The 23,676-nt window shown below is 37.5% G+C and overlaps 1 protein-coding gene across 1 annotated transcript; it reads right to left on the bottom strand.

Moving 5' to 3' along the window:
• Window positions 1-214: 214 nt before the first annotated feature.
• On the bottom strand, window positions 215-10,141 carry LOC127438583 (follistatin-related protein 3-like). Its single transcript, XM_051694272.1, has 5 exons — window positions 9,905-10,141; window positions 8,588-8,773; window positions 4,434-4,646; window positions 2,741-2,968; window positions 215-1,581 (listed from the first exon to the last, which is right to left on the bottom strand). The coding sequence occupies exons 1-5, from the start codon at window positions 9,981-9,983 to the stop codon at window positions 1,547-1,549; spliced, it is 741 nt and encodes a 246-aa protein (XP_051550232.1). The 5' UTR covers window positions 9,984-10,141; the 3' UTR covers window positions 215-1,546.
• Between the last annotated feature and the right edge of the window lie 13,535 nt (window positions 10,142-23,676).

The raw sequence follows: 23,676 nt of genomic DNA, 5'->3' as shown, positions 1-23,676 counted from the left end.
TGTGTGTTTTTGATTTGATGTTTTGTGAAGCACTTTGTGCTTAACTGCTAAAAAGTGCTATATTCTTAGAAGTATTATTAGAAATTATTATTATATTTAAATGCTTCATATATAATTATTTAATTGATTTATCAATTTCTCAAACGATATATTGAGTGGCGCATGATTTGATACATACAGTAAATCAATGAGTCATGAGAATCATATTCCACAATATTAATTTTTTGTTTTAATTAAAAATTAAATATCATTAAAAAAGAAAATAAAAAATAACTTGATGCATTAATACCAATGAATTTCACAGTATATTTAAATACTGCAAAATGTCTCTATTTACAGGCATGTTAAAATATTTTCTGAAAGGTTATGCATTTCAGTACAGTTTGGAACAAACACAATGATGATTTACACAAATACAACCGTGAAACCTTCTTATTCACATACTGTAACACCACACCATTTACTACAGGGAATAAAACAAAAATTAAAAAAGAGGACTGAGTTTTTACAACGTCTAGTCTTTGAATTTCTCCTTCTCGCCAGTTCAGTATATAACAAGTTCAAGTCACCCAAACACTTCATAGACACACAAAATGACAAAAACATAAGCCCAACAATGTGAAAACCATTAAAACAGCAGAATGTACTGTACATTCTTTGACTGTCCCAGCGTCCTCATAAAAACCACTGCCATTAGACTGTTGCTGGTAATTTCATTGCTTGGTGGGTGGCTCAGTTTGGTCTTCACGCCAATGTAGCGTGCACTGCAGCGCAAGGCCTGGAAGCATTGCTGTTTTGACTGAGTAATCCTTCTGAATACAAACAGTACACGCACAACACTTTATCTCAGTGAGTAAACAGTCTCCCATGTCCATAAGAATTTCAACCTTGCAGCCACATGGTTCCCTTCAGAGAGGCACATTTTAGATAGGCCGTATTTAGACTAACCTTACTGAATGTATTTGGTTATTTTTGCTGTGGTGCTCTGGTATCCAACCTATGAATTAAATTAGTTTAATGAGAAGGGTTGTCTAAGTGAAGTAAGTATCCCTTACTAACTCAGGTTATCAAAAAGAAAATTGCTGGCATTAGTGCAGTTTTTGTCCATGTACTCTGTCTGGTATACATAGAGCTGGATCGTGTGCATTTACATTATTAAGTTCTGACATAAGTATAATAAATAACTTGATAAAGGCAGCTGATCTATGGATATATGGTGTCTCAAACGTGTTAAACATAAATAACACTGACTTCATAACTTCATTACTTTTCACCAATAAATAGTAGCTTGTAGTTTATTTACAATATACACATTGTCAGTTCATCAATTCAATTCTCCTGTTAAAACAAAGACAGGCGAAGCAAAGGCACACGTTTCCCTTTAATTATACTAATGCATGCGTTTAAAATAATAGTAGCAGTTCTTTGGTACAGAGGACCCTGTTGTGAGACTACTGCAAATGGTTTCAAACAGGCTTTTTCACATCATATGTGCCTTATTTATATGTACATGGAACAGAATTGCTCTTGAGTAAAGCTGACATCCTCAGAAGAGTGAATTTTCCTCACTGCCTTCATTACCTGCAAGACAACATAAAGTAGTTAAATTCACAATCTCAACAAAAATCAACTGTTTACATTTTGTGAAATAATAGGACATTACTCTTGATGCTTAATGGATACAAAAAATAGATGATTTTAATATCTATAAGCATTTCAAATAGTAATGCATGACTGAAAAAACCCACAGCTAAAACCAGCCTGATCTCATGAAAATTACATGACCATGGCTACATTTTTGGAAACCAAAATTACATGCTGTATTATATGTTTTGCTGCAGTTTCGTGGTGAAAACTGCCATAAGCAAGTGAAATGATGTCTAATTAGGTTTTTAAGGTGAATTTTAGATGAGGTTTTAATGAGTAAAACATACTTCCCTTACCTAAAACTTTAGCCTAAACCCAACCAATAGTGTTCTAAAAGCAAATAAGAGGTAAACAAAACAGACATCCTTACCCTTAACCAACATCTAAACCTAACCGATAAGTGTTTTAAAAGCAAATGTGATATGAAAAGCTAATGTTATGAAGCAACCACGTCATATCACGTCGCTTCTATGACATTTTGTCTCACATGTCAGCTTGTATCCTTGACTGGGCTCCAAAACACAGGTGAGCTACCGTGGAAGCTATCACATTGGAATTAATGTGTAAATGTAAGAGGGTCTGTAATACAAGTGTAAAAATTTATCATTTTTTCAAATGATGCGTTGAGTAAAAGTGTTTCGATATCATAACATAGCAGGGTGGGAGTAATAGAGCGACAAATAAGTGATTATAAAGTCATACTCAGCCATTGTACTTGTGATTTGTGTAAAAGTGAATAAAATGCACAGCTGCTGTAGCACCTGTTCTAGTGTTAATTTCACCAGGAAACTGCGTAGAACGAGGCACATAAAACTTTGTTTGCAAAAATGTAGTTATAGTAACATTCATTCTATGAGACTAGGTTGGCTAAAACCATCATTAGCTGGTGGGATAGTTTTAGCTGGTTGTCCAGCCTGGTCATGCTATTCAGTTGGCTAGTGGCATCCCAGCTAAACCATCTTAGCACCAGTTTGGACCAGCTGACCACCTTAAACCATCTGGACCATCATGGAAATCATTCTGGTCCAAGCTAGTCTTTTCAGAATGATCAGCACTGCCTGATTTTCAGGGAGGAACTTAGGTTACTAATTACTTCTGCAGTGTCCATAGTGGCGAACCCCTATGGAGCGACCCAAAAAGCAGGTAGCCCTGCGCAAGTGGCAGGCACTGGGGTAAGTGATGTTATCATTGCCGCAGATGGTTTGCTCAGTGACCATGGGCATCGGGCACGGCGCAGTGCGGCACATAACACAGTGAGCACTGTTGGTCTGGTCTGTCACGCAGGTGTGTGTACCAGGACATACGACATTGGAGCAAGACTCTGAAAGAAGAAGTATCAAGGGTCAAGAATACATGTTTTAAAATCCAAAAGCATTGATTCAAACAGATAACACCTGTAGAGTTACGGATTCAAGTGCTCAATGGTGTCACACCAGGTTTGACGCCATAACACATCACACAGAAAATCGACATGCTGCTTCTGAATGTTCATGTACCCTGAAATCGATCCCATACTGCCAAATTATTTACAATCCCCATCCCCATCAGACATTTTTGCATTAATGCGCTAATGATAGCGTGTTGCTTGTGCAATTTCCGATTCATGGGTTTTGAACCCATGGAAATTAGGAAAGAAATCGTGTTCACTCTGAAACAAAGGTTTTTGTCCCATTTAAACCAGGAATTAATAACATTCACATAAACAATGTCGAGTGATGTTATACAGAGGTCACATTTTTGCTCTAAAATTACATTTTTACTTCACTGACGATTAGGTTTAGGGTTGGGGTAAGGGTATATGCTTAATAAAATATGCATTCCTTTTAACTGTGTTACATCATTTACTATTTCAAATGCAATTTGCTTTTGGCACTATCCAGTGGACATGTCACCTCACCACACTTCCAGCTCCAGCCACTGGGGGCAACGGTTTCAAATTTCAGTAAGCACAGACGAGATTTCAGCAGAAGAACTTTTGACCTCCTCTTTCTGAATTCACAATGTGACTAATCTGGAAAGATTTTCAGCAACTTAAATTTCGGTCTGTTCCTCAAACAAATCATAAGGCTTCAGAAGACTTCGAATACACTGAATGAGTTGTACCAATTTTATGGTACCTTTATCGTGCTTCTTTTTGTTCCACATAGTCATACATGAGGGTGAGTAAATAATTACAGACATTTCATTTTTGGGTGCACTTTTCCTATAAACAAGGAAAAATATGTCTTAGCAATATGACAAAATAATACACTGAGCACATATATACACTACCGGTCAAAAGTTTTGAAACACTTACTCATTCTTTATTATAATTTTTTTCACGTTTTAGAATAATAGTAAAGTCATCAAAACTATGGAATAACATAAATGGAACTATGGGAATTATGTTGTAAACAAAATCCAAAATAAATCAAAACTGTGTTATATTTTAGCATCTTCAAAGTAGTCACCCTTTTCCTAGAATTTGCAGACATGTACTCTTGACATTTTCTCAACCAGCTTCTTGAGGTATCACCCTGGGATGCTTTTTAAACAGTATTGAAGGAGTTCCCATCTATGTTGGGCACTTATTGGCTGCTTTTCTTTATTATTTGTAATCAATTTCAAAAATGTATTTTTTTGCTAATTAATATGGTGTCACAATTATATTTTTGTCTACAAAACTCATTTCAAACATTTAAGCATACGCCTTCAGATCAAAAAATTTTTAAGATCATGAGAAACATTATAGTCAAGTGTTTAAAAACTTTTGACCGGTAGTGTATATATATAAAAAACAAGCTTACTTTTACATTCCCCCTGGTACATAATCTCTAGGTCAGGGTGACCTTTGCAGCGAGCCATCAGGAGTGCACACTCGTCTTTGTACGAGTTCCCATCACTCCCACAAACGCCGTGTTTAGTGATGTTAGAACAGTCTGGAGAGCATATGCACTGCGGACGCCCTGCCTTCATCCTGCACACCTTTCCAGGGCTGCAATTCACCCCTTCACAGTTCTCTATAAGAGAAAGATGGAATATAATGTAGTGATATAAACATTTAAGGAGGTTAAGCAGAGTATTTCAACGTTATGTGATTCAGTACAGTCAAAAACTCATGGGAATTCACTATGAGCTATTTATTTGCATGCAAAGTCTGCTTTGTTTTAGTGTCCAATTCACTATTGGAAAAAATGCAAATCAGATAGCGGTGCAAAAAGTTAAAATGTGAACAAATTACATAGTGAAAGTCACGCAATTTGCAAGTATCAATTCCCCATCTTGCGGGTCAGTTCTGAGTGCTTGTTTGTGGTGAATGCAACAGACTACCACAATCTGGCACACAATCAGGAACTGCTGTGCACTGAACAAGCACTACACAGACGCCTTTAACGGTTGCACACTGTCACCGTGTCAACAACCACGTCTCCTGCTTAAAGCGAACATAGATAGTGGAAAATGGGTCCCATGGCCGGAGCTGGGCCCCATGAGAATTTTAGGTCTCTGGGCTTCAGCCCGTATAAGCCTGTGCATTAAGGCGCCCCATCCATGGCAACTGACTTGCTGTCAAATAATTGCGCATTCTACTTTCAACTGTAAACATAACACATCAGAAACCCATTGAGAGTCTGCACAACTCTCAAACTGAAGCCCTGTTATCGCTGCTTCTGGTTCCCATTCCTTTAAGTCCTTTAATATCCTGTTGCTCCCTTTCAATGTGAAGCCAAATCACTCAAGGCCGAAACGGATACCTCCGCTGGAAATCCAGAAATCCCTGTTATGTGTCCTCAAAAATGGCGGCCAGTCATACATGATTTACAAACTGCCTTGTCTGCCCCAGAAGAAAACAAATGTAAGGAAATGTGCCAGTCAGACGTGAAGTGTGAGCTGAGCTTTCAGGAATGCTTTGAAGCATTTGACATTGAGAGCACACTGGGGAGGCCATTCAGTAGGGTCCACTAGTCCATATAGTTGTATGATAATGGAAAGCAAACACCATGGAACAAACTATATAATAGACTCACTTTTTTCCCCAATTGTCTAATGATGCTGATTAAGTTTGAGGTTTATGAGGACCAGACCTCTCCAGCATGTGGAAGGCATTTTTCTTTGCGGTGAGCTGAAATTCAGACATTTCCAAGAGGGAAAGTCAAAACAAGTCTGCTTTCCAATAAGCATTGGGAAAGAGTGAATGGTGAAAGAGGGAACAGAGAAAATGTCAGAAAAGAGTTTATTTTGTGTCAAATACTATTGTTTCAATTTATGCACTGTGAAAATACAGTCTTACACTATGGGCTTTAATTTTGTGTGCTGCGTCTACTCCAACTTTTGAGAGCACTAATTCTAAGTACGATTTTCATCCCAGCACAACACGCAAGTGGCCGTGGGTGGGAGAATTTGCACTGCATCTGTGGGCATATGCGCGCAAACTGAGGGTGTGTTGTATGTTAATGAAATGACACAAATCGCAATTTACTATTTTTCTGAGAAGAAAGGTCACTGCGCTAAGACATCTGAGAACCACGTCTATTCTCACCGCAAAGTCTAAACTCAGTTCCTGCATTTGCAGTTTGGGGATTCCACCAGCACATTTCAAAGATTTCAAATTTATTTTAATACTAGCCATGATTTGTGTGTCAGTAGATCAATATGATTAATTATACTTGCATTCTTTATAATTTAACGCAGCCTACATCCAAATAATCCTGACGAGCACAACATTTTCCAAGTGTGAATAAGGAGCATGTCACTGTCATAAAAATATGTCTGACATTCAACAGGGATGTAGTTAATGCGCCAAAAAACAAAAGACATAAATGGTCCATATTTCTATTCTTCTAATGCATTGATTATGAATGGGCTGTCTTCATTTATATCAACATTGCTTGACAAGGAATTAAATATATAATAGGACACAGATGCCGCAATAACCGGAAAAGCACCTTAGAATTAAACTGACCAAACCCATTCAAGACTTGCGTGCACTATTTTGCCAACCCATTAATGCCTAAGACTTATTGCATGCTTGCACAAAAATACTACAGCTGGGAAATTTTACTCAATTAATGCAGTATTCATTTTTTTCACTTCTTGAAACTTCACTAATGTTTTTCCTCATTTCCTGTGGCAAAAATTGCCATATTTCGACTCCACATCCAAGCACAGAAACTGATTGTGTGGAGCTCTGCACACTTATTCATTACGCACAACGCATGTCCCTGGCATAATAAACACGGAAGCGGATTTTCTGTTCGGATAAGGGAGACTTCACCTGCAAGTGGTGAGCCAGGTGTAGTAGAGATAAGGGCAAGATGCAGTATCTCTTTGTATTGCTCGAAAACGCTCTCTCACTTTCATCTGTACCAATGTCAAAAGCGAAACCACGCTAGAGAGACCCAGTGTGTGCGTGACAGAGACAGAAGAGCAGCAAGAGAAAATTAAACTCCAGCATTAAATTTGTTTTAGATCTGTATGTACTGTATATTGTCTTATAATCCATTGGCAATGTACACTTAAGTATATCTTGATATAAATTGAATCTGCCCAGTTGATCATGTTATTAAAAATGGTTCACTTGAAAATGCCAGAAGAGTTTGCCCAACTTTTAATTAAAGCATGTCCACTGATTTTATGGCATGTAAGCATATACTTTTATGAAAGATTTATACCAGTAAAAATTAACTCTATTCGCAAAAATACAGAACATTTTAACATGTACATAGTGAAATAATTAAAACAATTATTATTCTTGCAAGTTTTTTGAGACAAAGTATAAAGTATATTTATGATTATATTTTGTTTAATGTACCATGTACTACGATTAATTGCAATTAATCACAGAAAACTGTGTGATTAACTAGTTCCATTTTTTTTTTATCGATTCAAAGCCCTAGAAAATACCAAAACTTCACAACCGTGCCCACTGACTTTGCACGTATGACATTGTATTGCACTGTGCAATACATAGTGGTCTTAAAATAGAGCCCGATATAAGAGATACAATTGAAAATGAAATAAAGGGATACAATTAAAAATGCAATAAACACACTGCAAAAGTGAAAGAACTTCTGCCTGATATGATTCTAAGCTCAGTCATGAAACTCTACATGGCACAAACTGATAGGTCCTTTAACATTTATTAATGTCAGCCAATCAACTTGCATACTCTCTCTTTGTCTAACATTTAAATTGCCTCAGTTGTTTGCCGGCTTCACTGCAGTGTGATACGAGAGTTTTCTCTCTGAAACCCTCCTCCTCCCCAGCATCCCCAGCACCACTTGTCTAGATCTGCTTCAATGGGATTGTATGTATACCTATTATGCAGTAGCGGCATGTCTTACATGCTTGATGCTGTATATCTCATGTTTGTCTGATTGTGCAGCATGTCTTACATACTATGTTTTGCCAGTAGCAAGTCTTCACACTTGCTCTGCAGCAGCAGCGTATCTAGTCCGCCAAGACAAAACCTGTCGACTTGTCATATCCATTATAATACTGATGACTGAACGGACACTTCCCATTTTTAGGTTCCTGACAACACCTAGTAACATCAAGAAACCTGGGTCACAAGATTATGGGATTGCTGGGACCATTGACCTCTTGTATGAACTTGAAAACCTAGTCAAGGTAACCAGTAGTGAACCCAACAGCCGGAGAGAATAAAAAATAAAAAAAAAACAACTGTGTATATCCATGCTTTATTTAACTAGATGCAGAATTGCATTTGCAGAGAAAACACTCCCAAATATAGATTTGGCCAACAGTAAAACATTTAATTTCTTAGACAAAAAGGATTCTAGCCCAGGATTAAAAATGCTAGTAACAGTCTAAAGAGTACTTCAGAGATTCGGGTGTCCGTATGTTGTTGTCTCTCATTGATATTAACAAGCTGGAACATTACACATTTGGACAAACTATTACTACTGAGATCTTAAAACAGAGGCTAAATATGAGTCTTTACCTTTGCATGGCTTGCAAGAAACTATTCCCAGGAATCCCAGCAGGCTGACTTCATTGATGGGCAGACTGGTATTGGACCAGGCAGTGTCCAGACGGCCAGCCTCACAGCACTCCCTCCTGCTCACACCCCTCATGAGCACCATGTCACAGCGGTGCTCCGGACCCTGCTGCAACCAGCACATGCCAGCTACACACACACGCACACATATAGCTTGAAAACATACACAATCCAGATCCAAATATATCAATAAAACAGCCCTGACATCATCTTTAAAGAATGTCTTTCCCCCATTCCTTCAGATTTGCACATGTGTGATTACATAGTTTTTGATACAGGGACTAATGCATCATTTTCTTTGACTTTATTTGTTCTATGGGTCAAAACAGGAGATGTTGGGCAGAATGACAGCTTCAGTCACTATTCACTTTTATTGTATGGAAAAAAGATGTGATGAAAGTGAATGATGAGTGAGGCTGTCAGTCCCTAACAGTACTGCCAACTCTTCTGAGTGAGCTATCCCTATATAACAATGAAAGAATAGGAGCATCACACAGAAGCACAATAATTTTCCTGTAAAACTTTCTTAAAATATTTTAATTATAGTAAATTTTGCCGTTTTATTTCTGTGTTCAGCATGTTTTATGGCTCAATAGTTAACTGTTGGACTGTATATGGCTGGTGAACATGTTCTGTAGATGTTTCAATTGTTAACGTTTAATGGGGCTATATTATGCACAGAGGTTTGAACAGTCCAATAAATGTGAAATGAATTAACCCCACTGGTGACATTTACAGTGTTAACATTATATATATATTATTGACATTTTCTACTAAATGAGATTCCTTTCTAAATGAGATGCCTGCCATTGTCATTTGATGTAATCATTATCATGTACCAACAGTTTAATTGGCAATTAAAGATGACAAACAGGAAAAACTCCTATCAGGGTGACTCAAATGTCAATAGCACTGCTTTAGTAAAACATTCAAGCTGTCTGTCATTGCAGATACTCATCATGACTGATGTACGATTGTTGCACCTGCGCGCGCATTTCGCACATCACGTCAGTGTAAATTGAACTAGCGTTGAAATTTAGTTCGTTGGAATAAATTATTTTTATAAACTTTTAACAAACGGAAAAAATGAGCCTCTGTGAGTTTAAAAAAGTTTATGGTCTTAATTAGTACACTTTAAACTCGATAAAAAAATAAATATTCGTCTAAACTTCTGAGTTTAATATCTGAACGAAGCGCGAAATTTCGCACCGCGAAAAAACAAACAAAAAAAAAACAAAACATGCGTTTTCGCTCACTTACCGTTCGCTCGATGTTTTCCAAGTATCTCACACATTGAAAAAAGTATCACAAAGTGTAAAATAGCCAGAAAGTTCTTCATGCTGATAAAAAATCTTGTTTACACAGATGTCTGGAGTAAACACCGGCTTTCCTTTAGAAATATTTAATTTAATACGAAGTCTACACAGCCTTTTACGTGGGTTGTTTCCACTCGGTTTCGTGAATGGACTTGTTGTGAGTGATTTCGGTCCGCCTCTGTATAAATATTTTGCCCGAGTAAATTATGCTTCTGGGATGGGCGATCATTCCAGCCAGTGACGTTGCTGATGTGGAAGGGGTCTAGCTTGTGTACTTGAGTCAGTTCTCCGATATGATGCTGAAAAAACTCCCACACTTCATTTCAGTGCGTCTGAACTCACTGAACCAAGACATTTATTATGAGCGTTTCAATGAGAAAGGTATGACGCCTGTTTCGGTAGTTTATTAAATATTCTAATTACATAGTCATATTATCTTTCATTATTACACTGAAACACACACACACACACACACACACACACACACACACACACACACACACAGAGAGAGAGAGAAAACATTTGTCTTAAGATAGTTATTTATATCTTCAACTTTAGTGTGTCAATAGGAAATATACATTTTAGACTCCCAAACATTACTTTTGGCATGACAACAGATGGCATGGTCCCCACAAAGCCCTCCACTGAACATTGTGTCAGTCTGGGATTACATAAAGAGACAGAAGTAATTGAGAATAGATAGAAGAACTGTGGCAAATTCTCCAAGAAGCTTGGAACAATCTGCCAACAACCAAGAAAAACTGTGTCCAGGTGTACCTAGGATAATTGGTGCTGTTTTAAAGGCAAAGGTGGTCACACGAAATATTGATTTAGCTTTTTTTTATGTTTACTGGACATTGTATGACATTAAGTGATAAATGAAAACTATTTATGGCATTATTTTTGAAGACAACCTCACTATGCAACATTTTTCACAAGTGCCTTAAACTTTTGCACAGTACTGTGTATATATATATATATATATATATATATATATATATATATATATATATATATATATATATATATAAACTGGATTTTATTCGTCAAACATATATATATATATATATATATATATATATATATATATATATATATATATATATATATATATATATTATCAACTCAACAATGAATCAACCTCAGTAAGTCAGTATACTAGGTTACACAGTCAGAACTCATTTTTGTAATAAGTGTTATTTTAGTTAGAAATAGCTCCAAATAATATAATATAAAAGTGATTTATAATTCAATATTGATAATCATGTTAATACATGGTGCATTGTCATTGAAACATACATTTCAGGCTAATCATGCATCTCTTTCTTTTACATTTAATGGAGATAGGTAGCCCAATTGTGTACTATTACTAATAGAAAGATGCAACAGCAGATCAGCATTATAAATGTATAAAGCCAACAAAATGTGTCAAAAGACTATGTTGATGCCTGACAATACAGTTTGATTGTTTCAATGCAGGTTTGCTCTTTGGCAACTGCACTGATCAAGTCAATATCACAATGATCAGGGCCGTTTCTAGCTATATGCGGTATAAGCGGCCACTTAGGGCCCCTGAGCCACCAGGGGGCCCTACAAAGCAAGGTTTATATATATAGTTATTTATTGTTATTTATAGTCATTTATTGGTAATTTATTTTTAATTGTTTGTGTGTAATTAATGTTTTCCAGTTGTAAGTTAACATATTCAAATTTGTTCAAGACTCTATTGTGGTGTCATTCTTGGGTGGGCCTGGATATGCCTGGACATGTTCCTTTAAAACATAGAAAATTGTCAATTATACCATTAAAATTTTCTTTATTCGTACAGTGTCTCCTCCCCAGACTCATATTTGGTGCTAAAACAAGCTGTGATTTTTTTTTAAATGGCTTTCTATACAAATGATGCTTTCAATTTCTTGAAAATTGCCTTTTTGTCAGCATCCTGTGGTTTATTTCAACAAAGAGGCAGTAAATTGTCAGTTATGTGTGGATTCTGTGTGCAAGGCATATTTCTCAAATTAGAGCACAGAATTAGATTAAATTCAAGTGAATCTGACAGTTATGGCTAGACAAACTAAGATAAACAATTTCTGTGGCCACCCAACAGGACAAGCGAAGGGGCTTGGCAGCAGTATCTGTGGCCTGTCACCAGGGCCAGTACTAGGATGCGATCTTTGGTGGGGCACTTGTATGTTTAGGGGGGACAACGTTAATTGTTGGAGGCAAATATATTGGGGAAATTTTTTGTCTTTATTTAAGCAATGCCACAGAAGCAAGTTTTTGTTTTCTTGCATGAAATGCTGCTGTAAGTGATTTTATCTGTTCTGGAACTTCCACAAGACTGAACCGATAAATTAGACACGCCCCATCTTACCGAAAACACCGACCTCCAAAGATAGTGTTGAGATTGTCACCTTCTCACGATTGTCAAACACAACAGTTGCAAAATATCACCCTCAGCTGACAACTATGAATTTGAATATGTCATTTAACCTTCAACTATTAGAACCTGCAAAATGACTGACAGGCAGAAAGCTCAAAGTCAAGTTGTTTGCTGTTTACACAGTCTAGTGCTGTCACAGTGATATCTTTCAGGGAGAAGGAACATTTTTGCAAACCATTTCATTAAAAAAGCACCTTTTAATGGGCACTCCTGAGCTTCTAGACATCTATAACAGGATTATGGTCACGATAAAAATTAATTCTGAAGATCTCTGAGGGTTTTTTTATTTTTTATTTTTTTTTACTACAGTTGTTAACTGTTTTGAGACGCAAGATGGCGCCAATTTCTAATTTGCGTTATGAACATGGAGCGATACAGCTCTTCAGCCGTGACGTCAATTTGTAGGCGAACACTGAAGTCTAATTCGTCATGGGTTCATTCTGGATTTTCCTGTGGGTTTTTATGATGGGGTTTCTGAACTTATGAGTAAAATAAGATCTGTGTTAAACATTACTTGACGCTACGTGGACGTTTTGTTCTACAACATAAATTACACACAGTCATACCTCAAACGTGAATTTTGAAGCTCTCGTGCGTTAATAAATAAATAAATAAATATGCAATTCAATAAGACTTCAAAATTCACGTTTGAGGTATGACTGTGTGTAATTTATGTTGTAGAACAAAACGTCCACGTAGCATCAAGTAATTTTTTACCACAGACCTTATATTTCTCTTAAGTTCAAAAACCCCATTATAAAAACCCATAGGAAAATCGAGAGTGAACCCATGACGAATTCTCTTCCGGGTTTTTGGACTACAAGCTGAACAGCTCGATTGCGAGTGAAACTAAAGAGACCTTAAAATGTGTGTGTGTGTGTGTGTGTGTGTGTACAGGTTTGACATATTATTTACTTATTCTGGCCCTAAGCAGTTTTCTTGAGTTTATGGTTCACACTGAACATTTAAATGTTTTAAAATGTATAATGTATGTATAAAACATAAAGGTGTGCATAAAGAAAAAAAAAAAAAACATTCATACATTTAAACCAAAGGATATCAAATAAATGTACATAAACATTTACTCAAAGAATATTTCAAGATTTAAACTTTCAATTTCATAACAAATTTCCATCCCAATTGAATTGAGTAATCTTTAACAAAATAAGTTTTTAAAAAATCATAGATATTTTAAGTTTTACAAATTTAATTTTGATAAAGATCACAAAATTCAATTTGAAGGAAATGTGTTATGAAATTAAAATGTGTAAATCTTAAATATAGGCCTTTTCTTTTCTTTCTTTATTTGAGTGTTGGCCATTATGAAACTAAGACACCTTACAGTAAAAATTTTTTGATCATGTTTTCCAGAAAATTAAAGCGTTATAGAAAGTAGAGTAAAGTTTAAAGGATTGTTCACACAAAAGTGAAAAATTTCAAAATCTCAATCATCCGAACAAACCAGTTCACTAAAATTAATCAGACTTTCTTGTAATTCATATAAAAATGTGTTTGATTCTCCTCCTTGCATAGTGTGCTTATAAAGAAGTGTGCATATGTGTGAACACGTCTGGAAAATATTGAAAATCCGGGACATTTTGCGTCCCAGAATGGAATAAAATTTTTCCAGACAGATTGCCAAAAACCAGAACAATCCTGGAAAATCCTGGATGGGTGGCAACCCTAGGCACAATATGGCCAGTTATGTTGTTATTATTATTATTTTTGCTCTGTTGGTAGGGTTAGGGTTAGGTTATAGTTCCAAATGAAGCTAAAGCAGGATCAAATATTGTGTGTCGCTGAGCAAAAATGGGAGTGTTCTGTTGATGTACAGTAATCCAAATGTTTTGGCTTTGAATGCTGACCTTGAAATGGGTGACGTGGGTGGGCTAGGAAGCATTTGCTCAATCACTGTCCTCACATGGTTTTGATCATGAGTGCTTATCATTTATGACAGGGCAACAGTAACATATGGGAAGCAACCTAGTGAGATGTTACCAATATTCATCACTTATTCAACACTTACGATACTTACAAACTGCGAAAATATCTTAGAGACCACTAAAAGATGTCTGATTTTGATTTGCGATGATGAAAAACATGCTGTGACTGTACAATGTGGCACCAATAACAAAATCAGTTGATGTGCGTCATGGTAGGAGGGAAGCACAGAATTGGATTTTAAATGTTTTCACAGTTCAATTGAAGGAGTATTGGAGAGAGTAACTAGAATACAGTATTACTTATATGTCAAGTCAAACTAATATGTTTACCTGAAATACGTGCTTAGGAGACAAATTATACTGCCGTTCAAATGCAAAATGCAGTAACTACTCATTTTGTAAGTTATGACTGAAATCGGTTCTCTTAGACTATGATCTATCCTGTAACAGATGCTTTTCGCTCAACTATGGCCAGATTAAGAGAAAACAGAGTGTGAACATTGCAGTAACTACAAATTCACATTACAACCAATAAAATAAATAAAAAATCAATGTTTCAGTGTTTCTGCATGTACTAATACATTTTAACATTAAAAGCTGTATATGTTAACATTAGTTTTATGCATTATGAACTAACATGTGTTAAGGAGGAAATATTTGTAGGCCTAAATTTAATAAAATAAAATAAAAATCCATTGTTAGTTCATGATACCTAATACATTAACTAATATTGAACCTTATAGTGAAGTTTTACCATTTTAAGGCTCACAATTCAATCCCTTTTACAGTAGTACACCTAAAATACTACAGCTACAGCGAGTTAAGCCTCATTCTTAAGCCAAGCTGCTCTCTAGTGGTGGGATGCAAGATTGAATATTTCACCCCTCTAGGCCTTGGCGAACTAAAAATAAAAATAAATTATATTCTATATGGCATATGGCAAGGCCATCACTAAAATTCACAGGGGCCAGTACAAAACGTTTATGGGTGGGCTACAGCCAGGGGCTTTTGTAGATAACTGGTTAATGATGATGATGTTTGAGATTTGATTTAATGGATTCTAGCAGAACAGAATAAACACATTATGCATTTTGTTGCATAATAACATAAAAGCTTTAATTTACATCTGTGATGCAGAAAAACAAATGGCATAGTGTGCCCTAGTGAACGCAAACAGAATTTTCAAATGTAGAGTTACTCTAACATTGCATTGTAAGAGATATTTTGCCCTAACCTTTGTCAAACTTGAATAACTAGAGGTTTTGATATCCACATTTCCTTTAGCTTTTCTCTGCCTCACAATCACTTGATAGGTCATACAGTTAATTTCCTCCCAATGTGTGTTGGCGATCGAAAAACCTACCTAAGAGGAAGTAAGTGACTAATTCATTCACCCCTCTCACCCCCTACCCACATTGCCACCCTCTTAATGGCCATTTAAAGTCACTCCAGCTGTTCATTGATAGTTTAGTTAATCCCTCTTTGCCAGCAACACCGTAGGGTGCCGATCTTGCTGCTCAGGACATGCTCTGATGCAAGACTAAATAAAAGGAGAGTGAACTGTGGCAGGAAGCCTGGAAGCCTCAGGGCGATGTGAAGCATCCTACACTGATGTCTACTTAGGTCTATGCCAGTAAACAGGACACAAACAACATGCACACTAATCAGCTAGTAATCTCATGGAAAAGGTAAACAATTAGGTGAGCATTTATATGTAAAGGGGAAGAGCAGGTACTAATCAAATCAAAATCAAAATCACTTTTATTGTCACACAACCATATACACAAGTGCAATAGTGTGTGAAATTCTTGGGTGCAGTTCCGAGCAACATAGCAGCCATGACAGTGACGAGACATATACCAATTTACAATAAACATCAGATTTACACAACACAATTTAAAATCTAATATACACATAATTATACACAACACAATATACAAATAATAACATACAATGTACAGTATACAATACACACAATATAGAATACACATTATACAATAAAAAAATAGTATATATAGTATATATAAAATGTACAGTATGTTGTATTGTACTGTATTGACATTCAGGCTGTTGGTTGATAGTCAGTTGCCAGTGTGTTGTTAAGAGAGAATATAATTTATGACAGGCCAGTGTGAGATAATAAGATTAATAAAGTGCAGTGCTGATGTATATTGATCGTGAGAAATCAAGAGTTCAAAAGTCTGATTGCTTGGGGGAAGAAGCTGTCATGGAGTCGGCTGGTGCGGGTCCTGATGCTGTGATACCGCCTACCTGATGGCAGCAGTGAGAGCAGCCCATGGCTCGGGTGGCTGGAGTCTCTGATGATCCTCCGAGCTTTTTTCACACACCGCCTGGTATATATGTCCTGGAGGGAGGGAAGCTCACCTCCGATGATGTGTCTGGCAGTTTGCACCACCCTTTGCAGGGCTTTGCGATTGTGGGCGGTGCTATTGCCGTACCAGGCGGAGATGCAGCCAGTCAGGATGCTCTCTACAGTGCTGGTGTAGAACCGTGTGAGGATGTGGCGGTTCATTCCAAACTTCCTCAGCCATCTCAGGAAGAAGAGGCGCTGATGAGCCTTCTTCACAACTGCCTCAGTGTGGACAGACCATGTGAGTTCCTCAGTGATGTGGACACCCAGGAACTTGAAGCTGCTGACTCTCTCCACTGGTGCTCCATTGATGGAGATGGGGCTGTGTTCTCTTTCTCTTCTCCTGAAGTCCACCATAAGCTCCTTTGTCTTGCTGACGTTGAGGGAGAGGTTGTGCTCCTGACACCAGCGTGTCAGAGTATGCACCTCCTCTCTGTAGGCTGTTTCATCATTGTCAGTGCTCAGACCTACCACCATCATATCATCAGCAAACATAATGATGGCATTGGAGCTATGTGTTGCCACACAGTCATGTGTGTACAGGGAATACAGGAGTGGGCTGAGAACACAGCACTGCGGGGCTCCAGTGTTGAGGGTCAGTGATGAAGAGATGTTACTGCCTATTCTAACCACCTGGCATCTGCTTGACAGGAAGTCCAGGATCCAGCTGCACAGCGAGCTGTTTAAGCCCAGAGCCTGGAGTTTCTCATCAAGCTTGGAGGGCACTATGGTGTTGAATGCTGAGCTGTAGTCTACAAACAGCATTCTCACATATGTGTTCCTTTTTTCCAGGTGGGAGAGAGCAGTGTGTAGTGTAGATGCAATGGCATCATCAGTGGAGCAGTTGTTGCGTAAGCATACTGCAATGGGTCCAGTGAGGGAGGCAGTACAGAGCAGATGTAATCTCTGATTAGTCTCTCAAAGCATTTGCTGATGATGGGGGTCAGAGCAACAGGACGCCAGTCATTTAAGCAAGTGATTTTGGATTGCTTTGGTACAGGCACAATGGTGGATGTTTTGAAGCATGTGGGGACCACAGACAAGGAGAGGGAAAGGTTGAAAATGTCCGTAAAAACACCAGCCAGTTGGTTCGCGCACACTCTGATGATGTGGACCAGAATGCCGTCTGGACCCGCAGCTTTACGGATATTCACCCGTCGGAAGGATCGTGTTACATCCACTACAGAGACAGAGAGTGAACTCACCTCTGTAGCTTCGGCCGTGAGAGCTCTCTCTGTGAGGGCGGTGTTATTTCCCTCGAAATGAGCATAAAAAGTATTTAGCTCATCCGGGAGAGTGGCAGTGGTGTTCACGGCAGAGTTTTTCACAAGTCCGTGATGATATTAATTCCCTGCCACATGCTTCTAGAGTCAGTGGTGTTAAACTGTCCTTCAATCTTGTTCCTGTACTGGCATTTTGCAGCTCTGATGTTTTGCAAAGGGCATAACTGGCTTGTTTATGCTCCTCCGCATTCCCGGAATTAAAAGCGGAGGTCCGCGCATCAAGTGCCGCGAGAAAATCGCTCTCAATCCAAGGTTTCTGGTTGGGGTAGAGCCGTATTGTTTTGGTCGGAACAACATCCTCTACGCACTTTCTGATGAAACACGTTATGCTATCAGCGTACAGCTCGATGTCATCATCAGAGGCGGACCACAACATCTCCCAGTCTGCGTGATCAAAACAGTCTTGTAGTGTAGAGTCTGATTGGTCCGACCAGCACTGGATCATTCTGAGGGTTGTGTGTTGAAACTGATGTGTTGGTAGTATTTCGGTGCTATTGACTTGAAGTTGGCTTTGTTAAAGTCCCCGGTCACAATGAACGCGGCCTCAGGGTGCTTGCTTATGATCCCATACAGTTCCTTGAGTGCCCAGTCTGTGTCGGCTTGTGGAGGGATGTACACAGCAGTGATAATGACCGCTGTGAATTCCCTCAGTAGCCAGAATGGTCGACACAGAAGCATGAGAAATTCCAGATCAGGAGAGCAGAAAGACTTGATAGAATGTACGTTCCTCCGATCACATCAGGATTTGTTGATCATAAAACATACACCACCACCTCTGCTTTTACCTGAGAGGTCTTTTCGCTCTGTCCGCTCGGTGCACGGAGAACCCCATGGGTTTGATGGCTGAGTCTGAAATCTCCACAGATATCCAAGTTTCTGTAAGGCAGATAACGCAGCAGTCCCTTGTCTCTCGTTGGAAAGAGATCCGCGCTCTCAGCTCGCAGAGCTTGTTGTCCAGAGACTGAACATTTGCCAGTAGAATACTGGGTAGCGGGGGTCGATTTGTGCGACGTAGTTGTAGTAATGTTTATTCTATAAGACTAGGTTGGTTTAGGCTCATGTGAGCTCGAGTTCCCGGGTGAAATGTCCACGGGGTGGTGGCAAAAGCGAGTTGTATATTTAGTTGTAAATGATGTAATACAGTTAACAGGAATACATATTTTATTAATGCTACCCCCTAACCCAACCCTAAGTCTAACCTTCAATGGAGTAAAAATTAAATTTTTAAGTGAAAATGCAACCTCCATATCACGTTCAGTGTTGTTTATGCATATGCGATTAATTCACACACTATTAGTAGTACCAGAATGAATGTTGATCACATTTGAATTGATACAAAGTGCCTGATGAGGGATGGCACTTGTCAGTAATTCGACCGATTTCAGGCTACATGAATTCATGTTGGTCAAAAGGGCCCCAATATATTATTTTTCTGTTTTCGTCTTCCAAGACGGAACATGTACATCTTTGTCTGTTTTAGATATTTTCATCTGGAAAGCATCACAATCTAAGTAACATCTGCTAAACATCTTAAAAATATCAGATTTACAATTATTCTAAATCATAAACATCTCAAAGACATTTTGAGTCTTTCTGACATCCAAGACATACATATTGGCATACGTCTTATAGACGTATATTGCAGATTAGCAAACAACGTAAAAAATAAAAAATGTCTTCCAGATGTAAACACACATCAAATAGATGTCTGGGTGATGTACATGTGCTATCAGGGTTATGTCTAAGAAAGTAAATTAAAAAGTCAATTTTGTGTTCAAATACCTAACCCTAAGTATGAGTAATAGTAAGTACAGTTACACTGAGTGAGGCTGCACAATACAGCCATGCACATTTCTTTCTGTGAAACATTGCTCACTGAAAATGCAATCTGGTTATGGCAAAAAGGTTATCATATGGCACTGAGTCTCTATTGGAAAACGAAGCAGATAATTGATGGGTTTAATATCAATGTCCACATAAAACTGACTGTACAGAAGGTGGCACTGTTATGGCACTCGCTATAACAGTTGGCAAACTGAACTACTGTATGCTGTTGTGACTGAAATGAGTGGGTGTAGGATAAGAGTGAGTCGTGATGTATTTACCATAGCACTGGTCTACAGCAGAGGCAAAGATCGCCTTCAGATGCTGGGGAGCAATTGTTTGAACACTTTTCTCCATTTTTCTACTTAAGTTTAATATAAGTGGATAGGTCAAAGGGGCCAGAAACAATTTGAGCAATTTAATTTTAGCTTTTGGCTTTAGTATTTTATTGTCAACAATGCATTTATTTGTAAATTGTCCAAATTTCTTCTCTCTTTTTTTTTTTCCAGGTGGTCTTGATTTTATGATTGATAGACCAAATAACTATGACTAATCAACTCATCTAACACATTGCAGCTAAAACATTGTAATTAGCAACTGACTGGATGTTTTAATGAAAGTTATTACTTGTTTCACATTTGAACAACAGACAGTCATAATGACAATGAGGACAAATTTAGGTGAATAATGTGGTGAAGGTCCATTGTGATGCATTGATGGGATATCACGACAAAGCATTCAGTCTCATTCATGACATGCTTGAAAATGACCTTAATACAAAACAAGAGCCAAAATAAATAAATAAATAAAATAAAATTGATCTGTATTAGACCATTGTTTTTTATGAATCAGTATAACCCTGTTGTTGACCCAACACAAAATTAAATGACAAAAATATAGCAAAAACATTTGTCGACAATTATCCATGTAATGAGTATTTGCATATGCACATTACATATGTGTTTTATCATGGTTGCAACATTACAATGCTGATATGTTCTGCCTTTTATATATTGTTAAAATCATTCATCTGGTAATTAGAGAATAGCAGTATGCTAAATGGGCATGCCTCTTAGAAAGTACAAAAATTAGCTCATATTTAAACTTCTGACTAAAGTTATTGCAATATTGCAGAAAATTATTTCTGCTGTTTAACTTTCTGTTTGAACATTTTATTTTATTTTATTTTATTTTTATGTAGGGCAGATCAGGGATGTCACAAGTCTATATCTCATTGAGGATTTGATCTAAAGTCCAATTTAATAAATGTATGTTGGTTTTAAGCACCCAGGTCAAACCTTCTTAAATTAGAATAGTTTTGGGAATTCTGTCCTCCAAACTAACAAAATTTATGTCAAGTCAGGGCAATTTGTCATATTTTTACTAGGCATTTTGTTTTACACAATGGAATTTTATAGCCTATATGTTTTTATTTTTTTATTTTTATTTTTTTTTATTATAAATATTAACCAGCATTTAATCAAATATAACACAAACACTGGTTTAATATTCTTGTATTTTACCTTTCATAATTGTTACTCTTTACATTTAGCTGAAAAGCCTGGCTTACCCAATGTACTGTGAAAAGAACAACCAAAAAGTCAGTGTTTACACTGTACCTTTTTCCTGAAATGTTCAATAGCTGTTTTTGTTGCTGAGACTTTAATGTGGCTATACATAAATGAACTGTCAAAAATACTGTAATCCTACCCTGAGAAATATTCACTTAAGTAAAAAGTGTAACGACTAGCCAGCCCTGTTCACAACTCTTTAAAGCTCGCTAGCTCAGACGGTCAGGACACAGTTGCCATGGCAACAAATGACTGAAGAGTAACATCCTCTCAGCGTTTGAGGACGTTTGAGCTCGTGTGGCTGAAATAGCGCGGGAGTTTTCCCGCTTCTCACCTTTTCCACTGTCTTGCTTATTCCCGCGCTCTCGCTGTTGCTGTGGATGCCACTCGACGACCTATTAATGATGTAAAGACAAGGAATTAAACGATGAAACGCTAACCACTGTATTTTCAGCTCCATCGCGGCTGCCATCCAACTGTATCCGTTACTAATACTAGGGTGAGTGCCATGCTGATAAACACTGCTTAAACCAGCCAAAGTCTGTAGCAAGTTTTTGCTCACAATGACGTCACAGTGATGTCATTTTGTTGTTTACTAAAAGTCGTAGAAGTACGCCAAAAATTGTCCAAGCGCATTTATAAATTTTTAAGATATGAGCACTCAAACATAGTGGCCCCGTATTTTTTGGGCCACCCTGTATACGAAACAAATATGCTTTCTGTACAATCTACTTTTTTGTATTAACCCTACTTGTTATTTGTTACCTAACAATTGAAGTAGTTTGAACATGTTAAATTATAAGTTGTTTATGGTTGCCAAGCAACATAGCAATAAAATAATTTATATAAAATTTGCAGTCACAGTTGTATGTTTATTGGCGTTTTAAAACATGACACATCCAATCAGAATCTACAGTCAGAACTATCTGTTTTATAATCAGAATGTTTTGACCACTTTATCATTGGTAGCATTCATCCAGTGCGAAACTTAATTTCCATTTTACAGGACGAGGGAGGATGCAATCATTATTTAGTCCTCCATAAAATAAATTACCCTTCAATCACAGGGGCGCATCAGTAATCAACATGAAGCAGGATATGAGCCAAAGGCTGAATGAAGAAAAAAAAAACTTTGTATAAATATTTAAACAATCTGAAGGGCAGACAGGTCTTTAAAATTAACAGCACAACTCCATGCAGATATTAACATTAAGGGGATTTACCATGGGATGTAGGCACCATGCTGTAACATGCTAATTTAATGAAATTTAAACAACTTTGTTTTCAGGAGTAACATAAGCCAAAGTTATTATATATGCATAGTGTGTGTCTTGTCTCCTTTCATGTTGTTTTAGCCATAACGAATGGTGTGGAACATACTTGACCAGAATGCTTAAAGTCATTCACTCATACTCAAGATTTTCCAAACCTGTATAATTTATTTGGGCCTTTCTTTCTTCCACATATCTTAAAAGGAGATGTATTTAGTGGGCAAAATACAGTCGTCTAAATGAGAATCTGCGCGATCATGAATTTTGCGCGATGGACTTCCAGTATCGAAGAATTTCCCCAACAAAAAATCAAATTTGCAACAAATTTGTTGCTCGTTATTTTCACACGCAAATGAGCTTTTGATTCGCCACAAATGTTTTCCAAAAGTTTTAAGCTCTTTGACGGTATTTACAATTCGCTGCAAATTTGCCACAAAGCTCATTTGCATGTGAAAATTATCAATGGCAAATTTGCCATGAACTCTCTATTTTCGTAAGGGTTCCCGTCGCGGATTCCGCGTGAAGTTTAAGTTTGGTGAACTTTGACAGGCGAATTCACCTCTTTTACCAATAGGAAGTTGCTTGTTTTGGCAGTGATCTCTGCATGGGTGGTGCTTAGTTCACAGCTACACTGAATATCCACAATGGACGAGGAAATCATTTTAGCAGCGAGTTTCTTTTTAACTTCACTCTCCCAAAGCGGCCTTCTTTGTCCACAGAATTTCAGCATGCAAAGATAAATGTGGCTGCGCCTTCAGACAGAACATTTACTCAAATGAGGGTGAGTAAATACATTTTTGTGTGAACTGCCCCTTTACCAAAAATCTAGAGCTTTTCTGCTTGTATGGCTTCATGTCTGTTTTTGCATATTTGTAAATAAGCCTAAGTTTACATTCTTCAAGATTAAGATGGATCAGGTATAGTCTTTTACAAATTCATTTAGATCATCGTGTCTCAGTGAATCGGCTATTAGCTAAAGTTCTTCATCAAGAAACCTTCACCTTACACCA

The sequence above is a fragment of the Myxocyprinus asiaticus genome, chromosome 49 (genome assembly GCF_019703515.2).
Source record: "Myxocyprinus asiaticus isolate MX2 ecotype Aquarium Trade chromosome 49, UBuf_Myxa_2, whole genome shotgun sequence".
In the NCBI taxonomy this organism is placed as follows: Eukaryota; Metazoa; Chordata; class Actinopteri; order Cypriniformes; family Catostomidae; genus Myxocyprinus; species Myxocyprinus asiaticus.
Note: the sequence above shows the minus strand (reverse complement) of the source record. Positions and strands in the feature narration are given on the sequence as shown.